The sequence below is a fragment of the Schistocerca gregaria genome, chromosome 2 (genome assembly GCF_023897955.1).
Source record: "Schistocerca gregaria isolate iqSchGreg1 chromosome 2, iqSchGreg1.2, whole genome shotgun sequence".
NCBI classification, from domain to species: Eukaryota; Metazoa; Arthropoda; class Insecta; order Orthoptera; family Acrididae; genus Schistocerca; species Schistocerca gregaria.
Window position 1 is genome coordinate 172,791,718 of NC_064921.1, and position 17,224 is coordinate 172,808,941.

Here is a 17,224-nt window from a genome sequence, read left to right on the forward strand (position 1 = left end):
GCAAATCGGATGGTGCATGATGTGCAGAGCACTCTCCTTGTATTGCAAATACAGGATGAGGAAATAACTTTCTGCTGGGTTCCAGGGCACATCCAGGGAAACAAATTTGCTGATGTGGCTTCCACCTCCTGCATGATGTTCAGTCCCCTCTGCAGGCTGTTACCGTTTTTGACCAAGAAGCCTGTGTGTTGGTGGGAGGCTCAGTGGCTGGAAGTGAGGAGTAATAAGCTACTGGGTGTAACACCTTCAGTGGGACTTTGGCTTAACTCCTTCCGACCACAGCAAAGGAGTATCAGCCCTTACATGACTTAGGGAGACATTGCCCATTGATGTGTAGCTTTCTCTGACAGTGTGTCGCAGATGTGGGACACAGCTATCTGTACAACATATTTTAATTCAAACAATTCTTGTGACAGGACATTGACAACTTTTTTCATTGTCAATGATAAAATTTCATAGTGTTGTAAAAATTGTTTCTAAAAAGAAAAACGCTGCCTGGTTTCAGAACATAAGTCCCATTATATTGAGTGTCTTTTATATGATGACCTGAGGTTGATATGGGTCTCCTGTGGGATCTTCCCTCTATTATTAATGATAATGAGGTGCATGTGATTCATCTTTTAAAATTTTGTGTGGAGTGCACATGTGGGTTTTTTAGGTTAGAGAATTCCCTCCCTAGGCCTGACAAGCCTACTCCTGAGACGCAGCAAGGTGGTAGTACGCAAAACACAACAGGGAATAACAATATTAATGTGGTAATAGTAAACTGCAGGAGCGTCTATAGAAATGTCCCAGAACTGCTCTCATTAACAAACGGCCACAATGCCCACATAGTACTAGGGACAGAAAGTTGGCTGAAACCAGATGTAAACAGTAATGAAATCCTAATCTCAGATTGGAATGAATACCACAGAGACGGGCTGGACAGTGAAGGGGGAGGCGTGTTCATAGCAATAAAAAGTGCAATAGTGTCAAAGGAAATTGACGGAGATCCGAAATGTGAAATAATTTGGGTGAAGGTCATGGTTAAAGCAGGCTCAAACATGGTAACTGGATGTCTCTATAGGCCCCTGCTCAATAGCTGTTGTGGAAGAGCATCTGAAGAATAATTTGGAAAATATTTCTTGTAGATTTCCCCACCATGTTATAATTCTGGGTGGAGATTTTAATTTGCTGGATATAGACTGGGAGACTCAAACGTTCATAACAGGTGGCAGGGACAAAGAATCCAGTTAAATTTTTTAAAGTGCTTCATCTGAAAACTATCTTGAGCAATTAAACAGAGAATCGACTCGTGGTGATAAAATATTAGACCTTCTGGTGACAAACAGACCCGAACTATTTGAAACAGTTAACGCAGAACAGGGAATCAGTTATCATAAAGCAGGTACTGCATTGATGATTTCAGCCATTAATAGAAATATTAAAAAAGGTAGGAAGATTTTTCTGTTTAGTAAAAGTGACAAAAAGCAGATTTCAGAGTACCTGACGGCTCAACACACAAGTTTTGTCTCTAGTACAGATAGTGTTGAGGATCAGTGGACAAAGTTCAAAACCATCATACAATATGCATTAGATGAGTATGTGCCAAGCAAGATCGTAAGAGATCGAAAAGAGCCTCTGTTTGCATGATTTCCACCCCAAGTATTGTATCATATCCACGACACTCTCCCCTATTTCCCCATAACACAAAAGGTCTCAGTCTACTCATTTAATCCTTTATGGTAAGGATCCCACTGTGTGGCAGTACTCCAAAAGGGGATAGACAGGTGTAGTGCAGACAGTTTCTATAGTAGATCTGTTGCATCTTCTAAGCATTCTATCAATTAAACACAGTCTTTGCTTCACCTGCCCCACAACATATTCTGCGTGTTCTTTCCAATTTAAGTTGTTCACAGTTGTAATTCTTAGATATTTTAAGAGTATTGTCTTTAGATTTGATTGATTTATGTGTAACTGAAGTCCAAAGGATTCATTTTTCACACTGTACAGATTTCTTATCTAAATCATTTTGTAATTAGTTTTGATCTTCTGATAGCTTTACTAGCTTATAAACAACACCATCATCTGCAAAGAACTGAATACAGCTGCTCAAATCGTCCTCTAAATAATTTATAAAGATAAGAAACAGCAAAAGGCCTATAGCACTACAATGGGGAAATCACTTTTAGTCAACTCAATGTCTTTCCATCAGTGATCTCTCTCGACAGGAAATCATGAATCCAATTGCATAACTGGGATGATATTCAGTAAGCATGCAGTTTGATCACAGGCTGCTGATGGGGTATGATGTCAAAAGCTTTTCTGGGAATCCAGAAATAGGAATTCAGTATGAAATCCCTTGTTGCTAGCACTCAACACTTTGTGTGTGTGTGTGTGTGTGTGTGTGTGTGTGTGTGTGTGTGTGTGTGTGTGTGTGTGTCTGAAGAGCTAGTTCTGTTTAACAAGAATGAAGTTCTCTAAACCCGTGTTGACTGTATGGCAATACATCGTTCTCTTCAAGGTAATTCATAATGTTCAAACCAACATGTGTTCCAAAATCCAGCTGCATATCGACTTTAATAATATGGGCCTTTAATTTAGTGGATTACTGTTATTGCCTTTCTTGAATATTGATGTTTGTGTGCTACTTTCCAGATTTTGGGCACGGGTCTTCCGTCAAGCAAGCAGTTGAATATGATTAAGTATGGAGCTATTGCATCAGTATACTCTGAAAGGAACCTAATTGGTATACAGTCTGGATCGGAAGACTTCGTTTTATTAAGTGATTTAAATTGCTTCACTACTTTAAGGATGTCTACTACCAAGTTGCTCACGTTGGCAGCTGTTCTTGATTCAAACGCTGGAATATTTACTTCATCTTCTTTGGTGAAGGAATTTCAGAAGGCTGTGTTTAGTAATTCTGCTTAAGGAGCACAGTCATCAATATTTCCATTGCTGTTAGGCAGAGAAGACATTGATTTTGCCTTGTCTCTAGCATATTTTACATATGACCATTATCTCTGTAGATTTTCTGGTAGGTTTCGAGACAAAGTTTTGTTGTGGAAACAGTTATAAGCATCTCAAATTGAAGTCCACACTAAATTTCAAGCTTCTGTAAAAGATTGCCAATCTTGGGGATTTTGCATTTGTTTAAGTTTAGAATGCTTTTTTCATGGTTTTTGCAACAGTATTTTGACCTGTTTCGTGATACGTTGTTCATTAATTTATTTGGTATAAATCTTATCAATTGCTGTCAATACTATTTCTTTGAATTCAAACTATGTCTCGTTTCCACTTACGCAGTTAATTTGGAGGGATTGGAGATTGTGTCTCAGGAAGGCATCATGAAAATTTTTATCTGATAATTTGAATAGATATGTTTTTTGTTTATTTTTGATTGATTTGGGAGTGACAGTATTCAGTCTGGCTACAACAAACCTGTGACCACTAATTCCTATGTCTTTTTTGATGCTTGTTATTAGCTCAGGATTATTTGTTGCTATGAGGTCAAGTGTGTTCTCAGAACTGTTTACTATTCGAGTGGGCTCATGAACTAATTGCTCGATATAATTTTCAGAGAAAACTGTGTAGAACAACTTTGGATGATGTTTTATGCTTACCTCCAGATTTAAACATGTAGTTTTGCCAACATGTCGAGGGTAAATTGAAGTCACCACCACTATAATGGTATGAGTCTCTAGTAATCCATAATGAAAAGTAGGATTGCATCTGGATATAAAGTACTAGAGTAATAACAACAAAACCAGCAACTGTGTTTGAATTCAACATTGTTTATTCTTTTTAAAACATGCTACCAGTTTAGGCACCAAATGGTGTCGTCTTCAGGCCCTTGTGTATGGAAACATGCATAACATGATAGAAGAGTATGAGAGCACAGACAACATAAGTCATATTTTATGTCTAAAAAGGGATAAATCACATCATAAAATTACGTAATAACTGTATAGTATTGTTACCCATACGAAACAAAATTTAGTATAGGCTTTGCATCCCAACAACCACCTCCACTGCCCCCACCCCCCGCCCCCCTCGCGCACACACACGCACACACACGCACACGCACGCACACGCACGCACACACACGCACACACACACAAATGTGATGAGTTGAGTTGCTGCAGAGTACTATCAGTGGAGCATGTGGCTATTTGTATACTATGTTTTACATTGTTTACATTTTTGGGGTATTAGAGAATAGTTTGGTATGTCAGTGGGTTTGTATTTTCCAGTGAACATTTGGTCATTAGGTTTGTCTTGCATTTGTCCACTCCGACCACTTGGTATTATGTTATTAGTTTCTTTTGCTTTTCTTTCCTTTTCCTTTTTTAAATCTCATATTGGTACCTTTTCTGGTGAGGAATGTATGTGACTGCAATTTCTTTGCTGGTGTAACTCATTGTACCCATGGGTTCCCCTCAAGTCTGTTAAGTCATTGCTGGGGATGCTGTGTAAGTTGGGTGCTAAATTTTGTTCTATGTGGGTAACAATACTGTTTTTTAATTATGTAATTTTATGATGTGATTTATCCCTTTTTAGTCATAAAGTATGATGATTTATCCCTTTCTAGTTGTTTTAAACTATGATTTATGTTGTCTTTGCTCTCGTAGTCTTCAATCATGTTATTTGTGTTTCCATATGCAGGGTCCAGAAGATGACACCATTTGACGTCGAAAGTGGTAATCTGTTTTAAAAATAATGAACAATGTTGGATTCAAATACAGCTGCTGGTTTTGTTGTCATTATTAAAGTACCATAATTGTATGAGTTGGGGTATGTGTTTGGAATTAGACTCAAGTTTTCCTTGAACCTTTCAGCAATTGTATCATCTGAGCTTGGATGTCTGTAACAGCATCCAGTTATTGTTTTATTTCGGTTGCCAAGAATGACCTCTACCCATACTAACTCACAGGAACTATCTACTGCAGTTTTGCTACAAGATAAACTACTAACAGCAACAAACACTCCATCACCAACTATATTTAATCTGTCCTTTCTAAACACCATTAGTTCAACAACAGAAAATCCAGGAAGGGATGTAACAAATTAGATTAACATGCAGATATTGAAAAACTAAACTACCAAAGCACACAGATGAGACTAAATAATACTTCCCTACACAAAGAAAAACGGATGAACTGTGTGTTATTGAATATTAAATTAACATGCAGAAATTCAAAAACTAAACTACCAAAGCTTACAGGTGAAACAATGTAATCTTCTCCTAGTTAGGAACTCATAAAGCATCCCAAAATTGGTTACTTCCCTCTTGTTGGTGTTGGTAGGCTTGTGGCAGCTGCTTGGCTGACCGGACTGTTGTCTACGATCAACCACTAGCTTTCAAAACAAAGAAATGACTGTTGACATCCGCTACATGCCATGAAACCACAAATCACCACCACCACCAACAACAACAACAGCAGCAGCAGCAGCAGCATCGTTGTGCTCACAGATTCTAGGGCCGTTCCTGGTCTTGTTTGATTCTGCTCACTATAATTGCAGTATTGATGGTTGACCCAGTCATTCCGATATACTTTTCCACATGTACACAGTATGCAGTATTCCGAACATTGTGAATGGTTCTACTTTGTCCTTTACTGGTTTGAGAAACTCTTTGATCTTCTTGGTCACTTTGTATATAATCTTTATGCAGTGTTTGCACAATATGTGGCCAGTTGTGTCCTACGTCCTGTGGATCTATGACAGAAAGGCCGTACCCAACAACTGTTCTTCCAGTGTGTCACTTTGCTGAATGTGGGGTTTAGTGACACGTCTTACACAGCTGGTGGAGTGCCCATTGCTTCTCAGAATGCATTCCAGGTGTTGCAACTCATGTCTGTTGTTCTGTGGTTCACATATTCATGTTGTGTTATGAGCGTATTAATTATTCCTCTTTCCTGGCTCAGGTAATGATTTGACAGTCTATTGGCCATGTTGTCAGTTTTCCTTATACCATGTCGTCCAGATTCTCACTACTCCTCATAACCAGCACATTTAGAAAGGATAGCTGTTGGTCCGTTTTTATATCCACAGCAAATTTTATGTTGACATGGGTCTGTTCACATTTCTTAGGAAGTCATTGAGCTGTTTATCACCATAGTTCCACATGTCGACTATTTCATCGACATACTTTTACGACACCTTAGGTTTACAAGCTGCATAGTCCACGCCTGTCTTTTGAAGTGCTCCATTGCAAAATTGGTGTCCACGTGATTAAAATGGACTACCCGCGATGACGTGTTCAAGCTGTTCGTAGAAATCAACACTCTACATTAAATAGCACATGTTAAGACATACGTCAAAGAACTTTGTAATGTCCTACACGAAAATGGACAATTAATTTCCAGAAATTCATTGAATGCCACTGTGATAAACAAAGACACTGTCGAAGCCCAGCAGGGCATAATTGGTCAGAGTTGTAGGTTTTTCAGCTTCTCAATAAAAATGTTCCATGTTCTTTATGTGTATGTTGGCTTTTTCGTAAGTGCAGCTGAAGCAGAGGCCACGTGTTGGACCAGTTTGTGCATCACTGAGCCAGGAACATTTACGATTGGTCTTAATGATACATAATCTTTATGGACTTCTGGTACCCATATAGCTGAGGTGGTAGGGTTTCAGTTTCATACAATTGCTGGTGGCTGCGGGCTTGACTTCATCCCTCTGTCACCAGTGGTGGGTGAACCTTTGACAATGCCTGCTGCTCACATTGGCGAAACATTAGGAAAAATCATTAAGCAAACATTGCCCGAAGATGTCGAGACGGAAGTCAGCAGGCAATATGTCAACAATTGGCCATGAAAGTCTCAACAAATTTGTACTGTACCTTTACTGGGAGGTAATTCCAGGATTGTACCATCAACAGAAGAATAAAGTCCTCAGATTTTTATCACAGTTTGCAATGAAGTGATCATATCAATCACTCAAGCAGTTTGTAACTACAGCAGGGTGGAGGTGGGAAATTCATCCAACCAAGAAAAACTTGACAAAAACTGATGCGCAGCTTTTTCTGTCAACTCAGTGGCAATGTGCATTGAGACAACTAGGATAAGATTGACAGCATCACTCACAGAAGCATGCAGGACAAACTCAATTGCTGCACCAAGTGAGAGAAGAAAAAGTGTGTAAAACGTGGGAAACATATTGTCAAGTCAATTCCCAACATGTCACACACAATGGTCAGCATAAGTCAACTGCCACTGATCCTAGAGGAATTGTCTGTCCTTCCAAAATTAGGGAATTTGTCATCGTCTGAATTTTACCTTTGGAGGATACCATTACCAACACCAAAGCGGTCATCCAGAAGCTTCCTCATGAAAAAGCTTAGGAAATACACAGTGAAACTGACAATACTACATCAGGCCAAACCACCAGTTTGCAACCTGAATAGAAAAGAATTACAAACTATTGAGAGCATTATCGTTAACAAGAGCATGTTGATACTGCCTGCTTACAAGGAAAATGCAATCGTCATCATAAAGAAGACTAAAGATTACGAGTGGAAGATACATAACTTACAAATCTCATAGAGTAGCGAAAGCAAAGCATAGATCCGATGTAGCAGATAAACATAATATGAATGACTTAATTGGTGCATCATTCCCTCAGAGCTAGAGAGGAACCCAAAAATCCGTAAATATGATGTGTAGGTGCAACTGATCACAAGTGCTCGTGGTTCACCAGAGTATAAACTGGCAAAACACTTGACACCTCTACTTCAGCTGCATATGGAAAAGATGAACACCTACATAAGGGACACAAGAAACTGAAGAAACTGAAGAAAGTAGGACAAAATGATGTAGTGATCAAATTTGATGTTATTTCTTTGTTCACCAAAGTGCCTCTCAGTGACAGTGTGGAGCTAATAGGTTCACGTTTCTTGCAGGACATAACCAAAAATCTTTCTTGCATGTCATACCACAAGGCACTTGTGGAATGGCGATTTCTATGAACAGCAGGGAAAGAAGAAAATTGAAGCATTTGAGATGTGGTGCTACAGAAGAATGTTGACAATTGGTGAGGAAAGAAATATATGGATACACTGGCAAGTAGAAAGTACAGGATATGGAAAACACTGGGAAGTAGAAAGGGCAGGATGGCAGGACATTTGTTAAGAAATCAGGGAAGAGCTTCCATGGTACTAAAGGGAGCTGTAGAGGGTAATAATCTTCAGAAGAAAACAGAACTTGAAATACATCAGCAAATAATTGAGGATGTAGGTTGCAAGTGCTACTCTGAGGTGAAGAGGTTGGCACAGGAGAGAAATTTGTGGCGGACTGCATCAAACCAACCAAAGACAGATGACTCAAAAACAAAAGCTTGAAAATGTGGCCACAGGTAGTCAATTTATTCCAGTGATTACCAGTTTCTTCAAGGGGCATTTGAAAAGACAGGCACTGGGTTTGGCAGATTGTAACCTTATGAGATGATAACAGTTAAATCGATGACACTTGTGCAGGGAGCCACGGTGAGAAAAAGCTCGGTGATTTCCTAAGATATCTGAACAGTCTCCATGCAAACATAAAATTTGCTATGGATGTGAAACAGGAGTAACAGCTACCCTTTCTAGTTATGCTGGTTACGAGGAATGATGAAAACCTTGGCCACAGTGTATTTCATAAATGGCATACGTTGACCAATACCTGCGCAAACTGTCAAATCACACTGCAAGTCAGAAAAATATGCTCATATGTGAGCTGCAGCAGCTTGTACACAAGATGCAACATCTGGGAAGTGTTCTGAGGAGCAATGGGTTCCACACCAGTTGCATAAGAAGTGTTCTGAAACTTAACTCTCAGTGAAGTGACACTTTGGAGGAAGAGATGTCTGGTATGTGCTCTCTAACATACCTCACTTGGTGACAGACATAATTTTCTGTATATTGCTCTAACATGGCCTAACAACTATTTACAAACCAACCGAGATGATCAAAGGGCATCTCAGATTGGCAAAGGATGAAAGATGCCTATGTGCAATGTTGGAAATATATTTTCTATAATGGAAAAGTCTATCTGAAAGGCTGGATGATATATTAGTAGCAGGATCACAGAATATAAATGGTATTGCATTTTGGGGCAGATGGAGAAATTGGCTGTGGCAGAGCACATGTTATGTGAGACCGACTGCGTGATTAGAATTTGCTGACACAGAAGTTCTTGGTGCAGAGAACAGCGACTCTGCTGACTTGCTCAAGGAAGCCATAGAAATTCAGTCATGACAATAGTTTCAATGAGAAAGATTAAAGCCTTGTGGTAAACAGAGCCTTGATTCCTATGCTGCAGTGAAAAAATGTTGCATGTTACTTTGGGATACTCATAGCATTAATGACAAGGGAAAAGCTGTCGGACGTTGGCATAAGTGATACATATGATCCGTAGTTGTTGTTGTCCGTTCCAGTCCACCAGCAGCAATGGAGGGTCAGCCTTTGATAATGGCTGCAGTTGTGCTGTTGAAACTTGTAGAGAATTTTTTAATGTTGATCAAAGATTCCAAGACAGAAGCCAGCAAAAAATACGTCAACAACTAGCCATGAACGCCCCTAATAGTTTTGAACATAGTTTCATTTAATATTTAATTACAGCCACAGAAATGTTGAGTCACTACAAGTCTTTGAAGTAAATACATTTGAATTGGTTGCAGAGCCCGATATGACACAAGTCAAAAGCAACTCTCTTGGCTGACAGGGGTATGGCAAAGGTGTTTAGTGGTTGTCCTGAAGTGAATTTTACAAAATACTTGGCAGCGTTAAAGTTTCACATGATCTGTGTTTCACTTGAAACTGAGGGATGTGCACGTCTGCCCAGAAATCAGACATTGTACATGCTTTATTTTTGATACAAGCTTTTATTATGTTGTTTCAAACATTGTGGGTGGAGTATATTGAATTAAGTACAGATGAACTGAATTGTAAAATACATTTCAGTTGAGAGACACACATTTTAATGCGTACTTTGGTTGAAAACTACTTTATTCCTTGTTTTGTGTTGGGGGGTTACTAGTCACTTCAGATGAAATGGTATTTGTTAACTGTTGTATGTTTATCCTGTAACAAAAGAAGCTGTGATGAGTGTTAGTAAGAAAACTTTATATGAAGATTTCAGATTAGTGAGTCCATTACCTGAATTTCTGTACATACACAGATTTCCCCCCCCCCCCCCCCCCCCTCCCTCCCTAGCAAACTAATTACAGGTTAATGCTTTTTTAGTTTTAATGAAGGATTTCTGCATTGGCTGTTGGCTTGAATGTGTATTCACCTCTCCTTTGTTAAAATATTTATAGCTATAACAAATGTTGTATTACATTACTTGCTTCAATTTACTGTAGTTGTTATGAATTTTAATTCCTCAGTTTCCTGAGGGAAGAGAAATTACTTAGTTGAATGTTGACTAATTTGTGTACTTTCAGCCCCAAGCAATTGATCCTTTACTGAGGCAATCCATTGGACAATTCCTGAGCACTCTTCAGGATCCTGATTTGAATGTTCGCAGAGTTGCTCTAGTAGCATTTAATTCGGCTGCACACAACAAGCCTATTCTAGTCAGAGATCTGTTGGATACTGTTTTACCACAGTTGTACAGTGAAACAAAAGTCCGTGTAAGTAAATATGCTTTCAAATTTATTCATGTGGACAGTTTGTTTCTTGTTGCTCTGTTATGTTTTTAATTTAAACACCGAAGTTGTTCTAGCCCAACATGGAACAGTTTTGTCATTAGAATAACAGTAAATAAACAACATGTTCACACTACAAGGGTTTGATTTTAAAATTCAGAGTAAGCAATGTATTGAAGCATAGTTGAAATTAAATTGGAAGTTTAGAAAATTGATGAAAATTTACCAGAAAATTCTAATTTAGTGATGAGATCTTTTATTTGTACATTGTATGAATATCACTAAAATATCTGGTAGTGCATCGTTGAAGTTAACGTGTTAATGCCACAGTTGCAGCATTCAAAATGTAATTGATAAAAATGTTGTATTGATAAAGAGGTGAATTTATTAATGCCAATTGAAGAGGGGTGAAAGTGTGAAATGTCTTTGCATAAACAGTTATATACAATATCTTACTTAATTCACCTGTAATTCCACTCAATCAGATTACTTGTAATACAGCTTCTAATCAGGCCATTTAGTGAAAGCTCCATGATATGGGTTTTTGGGATGGTTATTTATGAATCTTCATTACTTCATATATTTGGTTTCTAAATGATTTAAAGAATTGAGGAACAAAATGTAAAATGATACAATTAAAAGTTAGAGGGAGTGTGAAAACGTGATCATTAAATATACACACATTACCACGTTATAGTTATATATGTGGCCACTTATGGGATAATTATATATTTTTCATTTTTATAATTATATTTTATGATTTTGGTTGGGGTGTCTTTAAATATTGTGGGCTAGCATGAGACTTAATTAATATATACCGCGATAACACTCGTACGGACATCGGCTGCCCCGAAGTACGTACGATATAATATTTTTTAAACACAACACGCGATTCACCGCCTTGTAATAGATGGTTTGCGTGAGCGCTGCCATTTAGAAAAGCAAATGTACGTATTTTTGTGCAAACTGTAATTATTAATATGGGTCTCAGGGGCTACTGTTTATTTATGAACCAAATTTAATAAAGATGAACTGAGATATTGCGGAGCTTATTGAATGGAATGATTTTTAATATTTCTTGTTCATTATTTGCAAGGCAAAACTGGAGAGAATCTCACCTGCCATTAAGCGGCCGAAATGCAAGATACTGAACTCATTCAGCGCTGTGAATTTTAGTGAATGAAATCTCTCACTACTCTGAAATTAATGAAAGATCAAAATTAAGAAGTCTCTCACATTTACATTTAATATTATAACATTAATTATTAATTATAAAAGATAGCGTAATGGCCCACCAAATGCTGCTAGGGAAGAAGAGCTCCCAGCAACTCGAACTTGTGAAAAAACTTGGTTAATGAGAATTAATGGTTGTGACCATGAGAGGTGACAACTAAGTCAATAATACACACTTTCTAATAACAATTTTTATTATATTTTGCTAAAATACAGAAAAAAACTAACATTAATTATCATCCAGCGCTACAATGGTGGCCTACCTCTAGACAAAACATAAACAGGAGAGTGAGTTCAGTCAAAGCATTGTCTATGATCTTCAAGGCTTATGTTACACAGAGATTATACAAAAAGTGGTTCGTTATTAATTACATCAATATTTGATAATAATAATTTACATTCTTTACTATTTGTTATGCACCGCACAGATGTACTTCAGATAATTTATGGTTCACATGTCGCATTACAAAAACTTATTTTTCCTTTCTCCAAATGTCCATTTATGTGATGTACCATCACAACATTAGGCTTTGAGTACGAGGTAAAATTGTGCTGTATACAAAAATGGGATGCAGCTTGAAGTAAATTGTTGTAGATTAATTTCGTTGCATTGTTCCATAACCTTACCTAGTCACGGTATTTGGAAGCACTGTTCTCAGGAAAAGATGGTTCCAATTATCTGATGATAAAACAAGCAACCACTCCTTTTGTTGTGCTACAAATCACATACTGAAACAGGGCGTTGGGTTTTGCTTACGCCATGTGAGACATAAGCTATGGGGTAGGTAACCTTAAACAGAACATATGACATCAGAATGCAGGTGTTCCCATTGACTATCATGTTTAATGTTGTCAGATATGTGGCAGTACTATCCTTGCCTTCAACTAGGGAAATGTAATTAGCAAAAGAAATGTCTTTCTGCTGTGATTGTATGATAAGTAAAATTTTTATTGTAACAACCCTGCTCCTAATTAATTGTTTCCATTTGTGTAAAACAGAAGGAACTGATTCGAGAAGTGGAGATGGGGCCATTTAAGCATACTGTTGATGATGGACTAGACATCAGAAAAGCAGCATTTGAATGCATGTACACTCTTCTTGACTCTTGTCTTGACAGACTTGACATTTTTGAGTTTTTAAACCATGTGGAGAATGGATTGAAAGATCATTACGATATAAAAATGCTTACTTATTTAATGGTTGCCCGGTTAGCGCAACTTTGCCCTACTGCAGTTCTACAAAGTAAGTACTGAATATCATACTAATACTAAGTCTTTGTGTAACACAGTTAAAACTAATCTGTTCTCTTAAACACACTTTGGTTGTGGAAAGGTTACTTGAAGTTTTCTTTAATGTTAGTTCAGACAGAAAATTGTTTCATCAGAATTTATTTTCCTGTTCCGTTGTCGGATCTCTTTTGTCCTCTTCTGCCTCATTCTGTATTCTTTTTCCCCATCTCCCTACTCTCTCTCCTTTCCTGTCCCTCCACCTTCCACTTCCCTTCCCACTCGATCTTGCCTCCCTGCCTGCTCGATCTTGCCTCTCGCCCCACTCGATCTTGCATTTCTCTACTGTGCAACACACCATCGTGCCCTATCCTCCTGTTGTGCATCACACCTTCTCACCTTATCCTACCCCCTCCCTCCCCTTTTCTTGCATTCCTCCCTTCCCTTCTCTCTTCTTGCCCTATCCTGCCCCCTCCTCTCTCTCACCTTGCCACACTGTCCCTCCCACCTGTTCTGACCCCCATCACTACCAACTCCATAGTGATTGTTGCTGCAATGAATATGCTGTCTTGCTCATTATAATTGTAGTTTTTCGTTTCTCATGTGTAAATATTACATTTGCCTCAGTGTTTTTATTTGTAAGCATTATAGTACTATCAGTACTTCCAGCAGTTCAGTTACAATGAAAGTATAGCTATTCAGTCACTTGTTGAAAATTATTCAGTCCTATTTTTTGTGTAAGCTGTTTTTGTTTAATTTTACTTTCCCACATTTTAAGGGTTGGAACGTTTGATAGAGCCACTGCGGAATACCTGCACAATGAAAGTTAAAGCCAATTCTGTTAAACAGGAGTATGAGAAGCAAGATGAACTGAAACGGTCAGCAATGCGAGCTGTCTCTTCCTTACTTACTGTTCCTGATGCAGGTATGGAATTTAAAATTAACTGTAACATTATTGCATAATGTTGTTTTTAATACTGGAAGCATATTTCATCAAAATGTAAGTATTTTGTGGAAAGTGATACTAGAGTTAAAATGTCAACAGTGTACTTTTTTTCCGTTTGTCATGTTGCATGCTATTTATAAACAGTAAAAAAGTAAGTACACAGTACAAAAGTAACAGTAAAAAAGTAAACCATTTTAAATGGTTCCAAAATGTGAAAGGTCCAAAGACTTAAAGGCTTAAAGTTATACAACTTCTGTGCACTACGTTTTTGCACTGAAATTAACCAGTCAATGAACTAAAAGTGTGTCCACTGCTTCAGTATCTTCATTTGGTATAGAGTGATGTCTTCCAGTTGAAGCAATTGGAACTTGAGCACTTAGTCTTCAAAACTTTGTGAACAGGAAATGAGCACTGATGGTATGGTTGCTGTCTTTCAGCTGGAAACCTGTATCCAGCAGCTGGTCCATGTGGTAGTGTAAAGTTCACTACAATTTTGTTTAACTGATAGCTGGTATCAATAATCTCTGCAATCCACCAGTCACAGTCATACACACACACTACAAACATAACACGCCACAACACGCTCAGGTTGTGATTCTGAATATTAGCCTGCTGCTTCTGAGCTGTTGGCTGAAAGAACGAAATGTCTTGCTCTTTAACGCGTGTGCAATATGAGTTCGTCCATCACTTTTGAGTCCAAAAATGTTTCTTCTGAATTCCTTTCACAGGAGTACTTTGTTTGGACCTATTCTTTTTTCTGCTCACGGAATTCTTAGATTTCCTTGTTGGACAAAAGAATAAGGGCTGTCGATGTGAAAGATTTCACGACTATCCGAAAATCCTCAACATTATGAATCGCAGTTGTATTTGGTCTGAAAAGATTGTTTTGTAGCATGGTGCTTCATAGGGTCTCCTATACCAACACAAGGTCCCTTCCCATGACCAGTAGCAATGTATACCCAGTCAGGTGGCACAAGTGACTTACTCAATTCAAACAGCTGGTAATGATTTTTAAAATGACTAGGAGCACCATCGGAAATAAAGATGATCTTCTCTGCCCATGTTTACAGTTAAGAATTTTGTGCATTACTAGCAAAGCATGTGCTGAGTCATTACTTGTAACTGCAACGCTTGTGGTCTCGATTTGAAAATATGTCGCTCCTGTAAAAGTTGAAACCTGGTCATTGCTCTAATGATACTCTTGTACTTCTTGTGGGAGAATTAAGACTAGTTCTCAGCAAAATCATAGTGAAGTACTAAATATAGTTCTTCAGCCTTTACACACTTCTGCAATATGCTGATGTTGCAATTTCTTCAGATACTGGTGTGTTACTTCTTTCACTGACCATATACCAAGTTCATCAATGGAACTGTCAAAGGCAACAGTTTTCTTAATAAGTTTATTTTTGTCCCATGTCGCATATGTAACTTCGGCAGAGTTATCTGCTACGTCTTCCAGGCCAAGTGTCTGTAGAGACAGTCCTCCCTTTCCAGGGCAGTCGCGCCATAGTCTTGAAACAAACAAATCTCTCGCTTTACACCAGAGACTACTATCAGGGTGTATACGAGCCGGGAGATCCGGGAAAAACCCGGGAATTTTTTCATCCGGGAGAAAAGTAGAGATATTTTTAGAATTCTGGGAATTTTTCGTTGTTTTAGTTCTCAGTTAGATTTTTCTAATTTTGACTAGTAAGAAGCGATACTCAAACAAAGGATATTGCTGTATCCTGCTACTGCAGAATAATACTTCAACAATACAACATAAACGAGAGAAAAAAACGAAAATAATTAAAATTGCAAAGGAAATGCGCCATATACGATGTAAACACACAGTGCTCTTGCAAGCGTCTGCCAATTGAAAATATGTCACAGGCTTTAGGAAGACTATGCAGTGCTTCATCACAACAAATTGCCTCCAATCTACTGGAAAAAGGGGGCACCAAATTCATATTCTGGAGGGGGGAAAAAAACCTTGTTTCACGAAGCGCCTATCATCATGTTTCTCTATCGATTATTCATATGATTTTGAAATGCTTCCCTGTTAGTTTTTGAGTGTTTTTGAACACATTTTAAGTTGATTTCTTAATGGATCATAAGTTTACTTATGAATGCATGCATAGTGTACGTGATGTCACTGTCAGGAGAATCCTCGTTGCGTCTAGAAATAAACTTTCTGTAGACAAAATGGGACGGGGCTATACGAGTTGAGGGAGTAAAGCCGAACGGATGAATGCCAATCGTTGTCAGATTATGTGGTTGATTGGTTTTGCGAATAATCAGCATTGTTATAATTACTAGTGAAATCCATAGATTTAGACTACCAGAATGGAAATAAATGACTGACAAGAGTAACAGGTGAGAAAGATAACGTACTATCTTCTCGGTATATCCAAGAAAATGAAATTTTGATAGAAAATTTTTGGCCTGATCGTTACACTAGTAAGGACCAGTAGTATGGTCCCTGGCTAGCAGCTGTGCAAGTTCTATTCTGGAAGTAACGCAGAAAACGTGTTGTCTGAACACGTAATAATGCCTAACCGGAAAATAATTGTGGGATAACTAAACCTGTGATTCTGGCAGGGTTTGTGATGTTAATAAGCGAACAAATTTTGACAGTTGCAACAATAGCTACAGAATTGGTGATGACAAGATTGTTTGTTAGAACGAGGAAGGGAAAGAAACGGGCACATCACACAAATTATGGAAGAATAAGACGATTCAAATTTATACAAAAATTTCGTAATACTACTTTTTGATCTCATGCTTGAGAAACTGGTGCGTGCGAATGAAATATGAAACTATTTCCTAACTTAGAGCTTTTTGCTTGTAATAGGCATAATAGGCATTTGATATTGGTACTTCATGAATTATATTCTGTCATGTTATAAAAATGGCCATTTTTGCCAAAACAGTCTCGTTTATTTGGTGTGTTACAAAATTGCTGCCATATTAGAAAAGCTTATTTTGTTTTATCTACCACACAGTGACAAAATAGATGTAATCAGATCGAGAAACCACACCTGTCTTGGGTATTATTTGTATTAACAGCTTTTTCAGTATTAGATAACGACATTTCAATGTTTCATGTAGCACACATTTGACAAACTTTGAGGTAATAGATTCTTTTGTAGAAAGGAAAGCACACCATATAAAGCTGTAGCTAGATTAGAGAGAAAAAAATGCTAGGAGCTAAGGTTTGAAGAAATGTATAAT

At 38.0% G+C, this 17,224-nt stretch overlaps 1 protein-coding gene across 1 annotated transcript in view; it reads left to right on the forward strand.

Moving 5' to 3' along the window:
* The window catches only part of LOC126336618 (cullin-associated NEDD8-dissociated protein 1), a 144,206-nt gene that overhangs the window by 117,673 nt on the left and 9,309 nt on the right, over nt 1-17,224 (forward strand). The window contains exons 19-21 of the mRNA XM_050000493.1: nt 10,402-10,590; nt 12,838-13,081; nt 13,844-13,990. Coding sequence (XP_049856450.1) covers nt 10,402-10,590; nt 12,838-13,081; nt 13,844-13,990 — 580 coding nt within the window. The remainder of the gene's footprint in view (nt 1-10,401; nt 10,591-12,837; nt 13,082-13,843; nt 13,991-17,224) is intronic.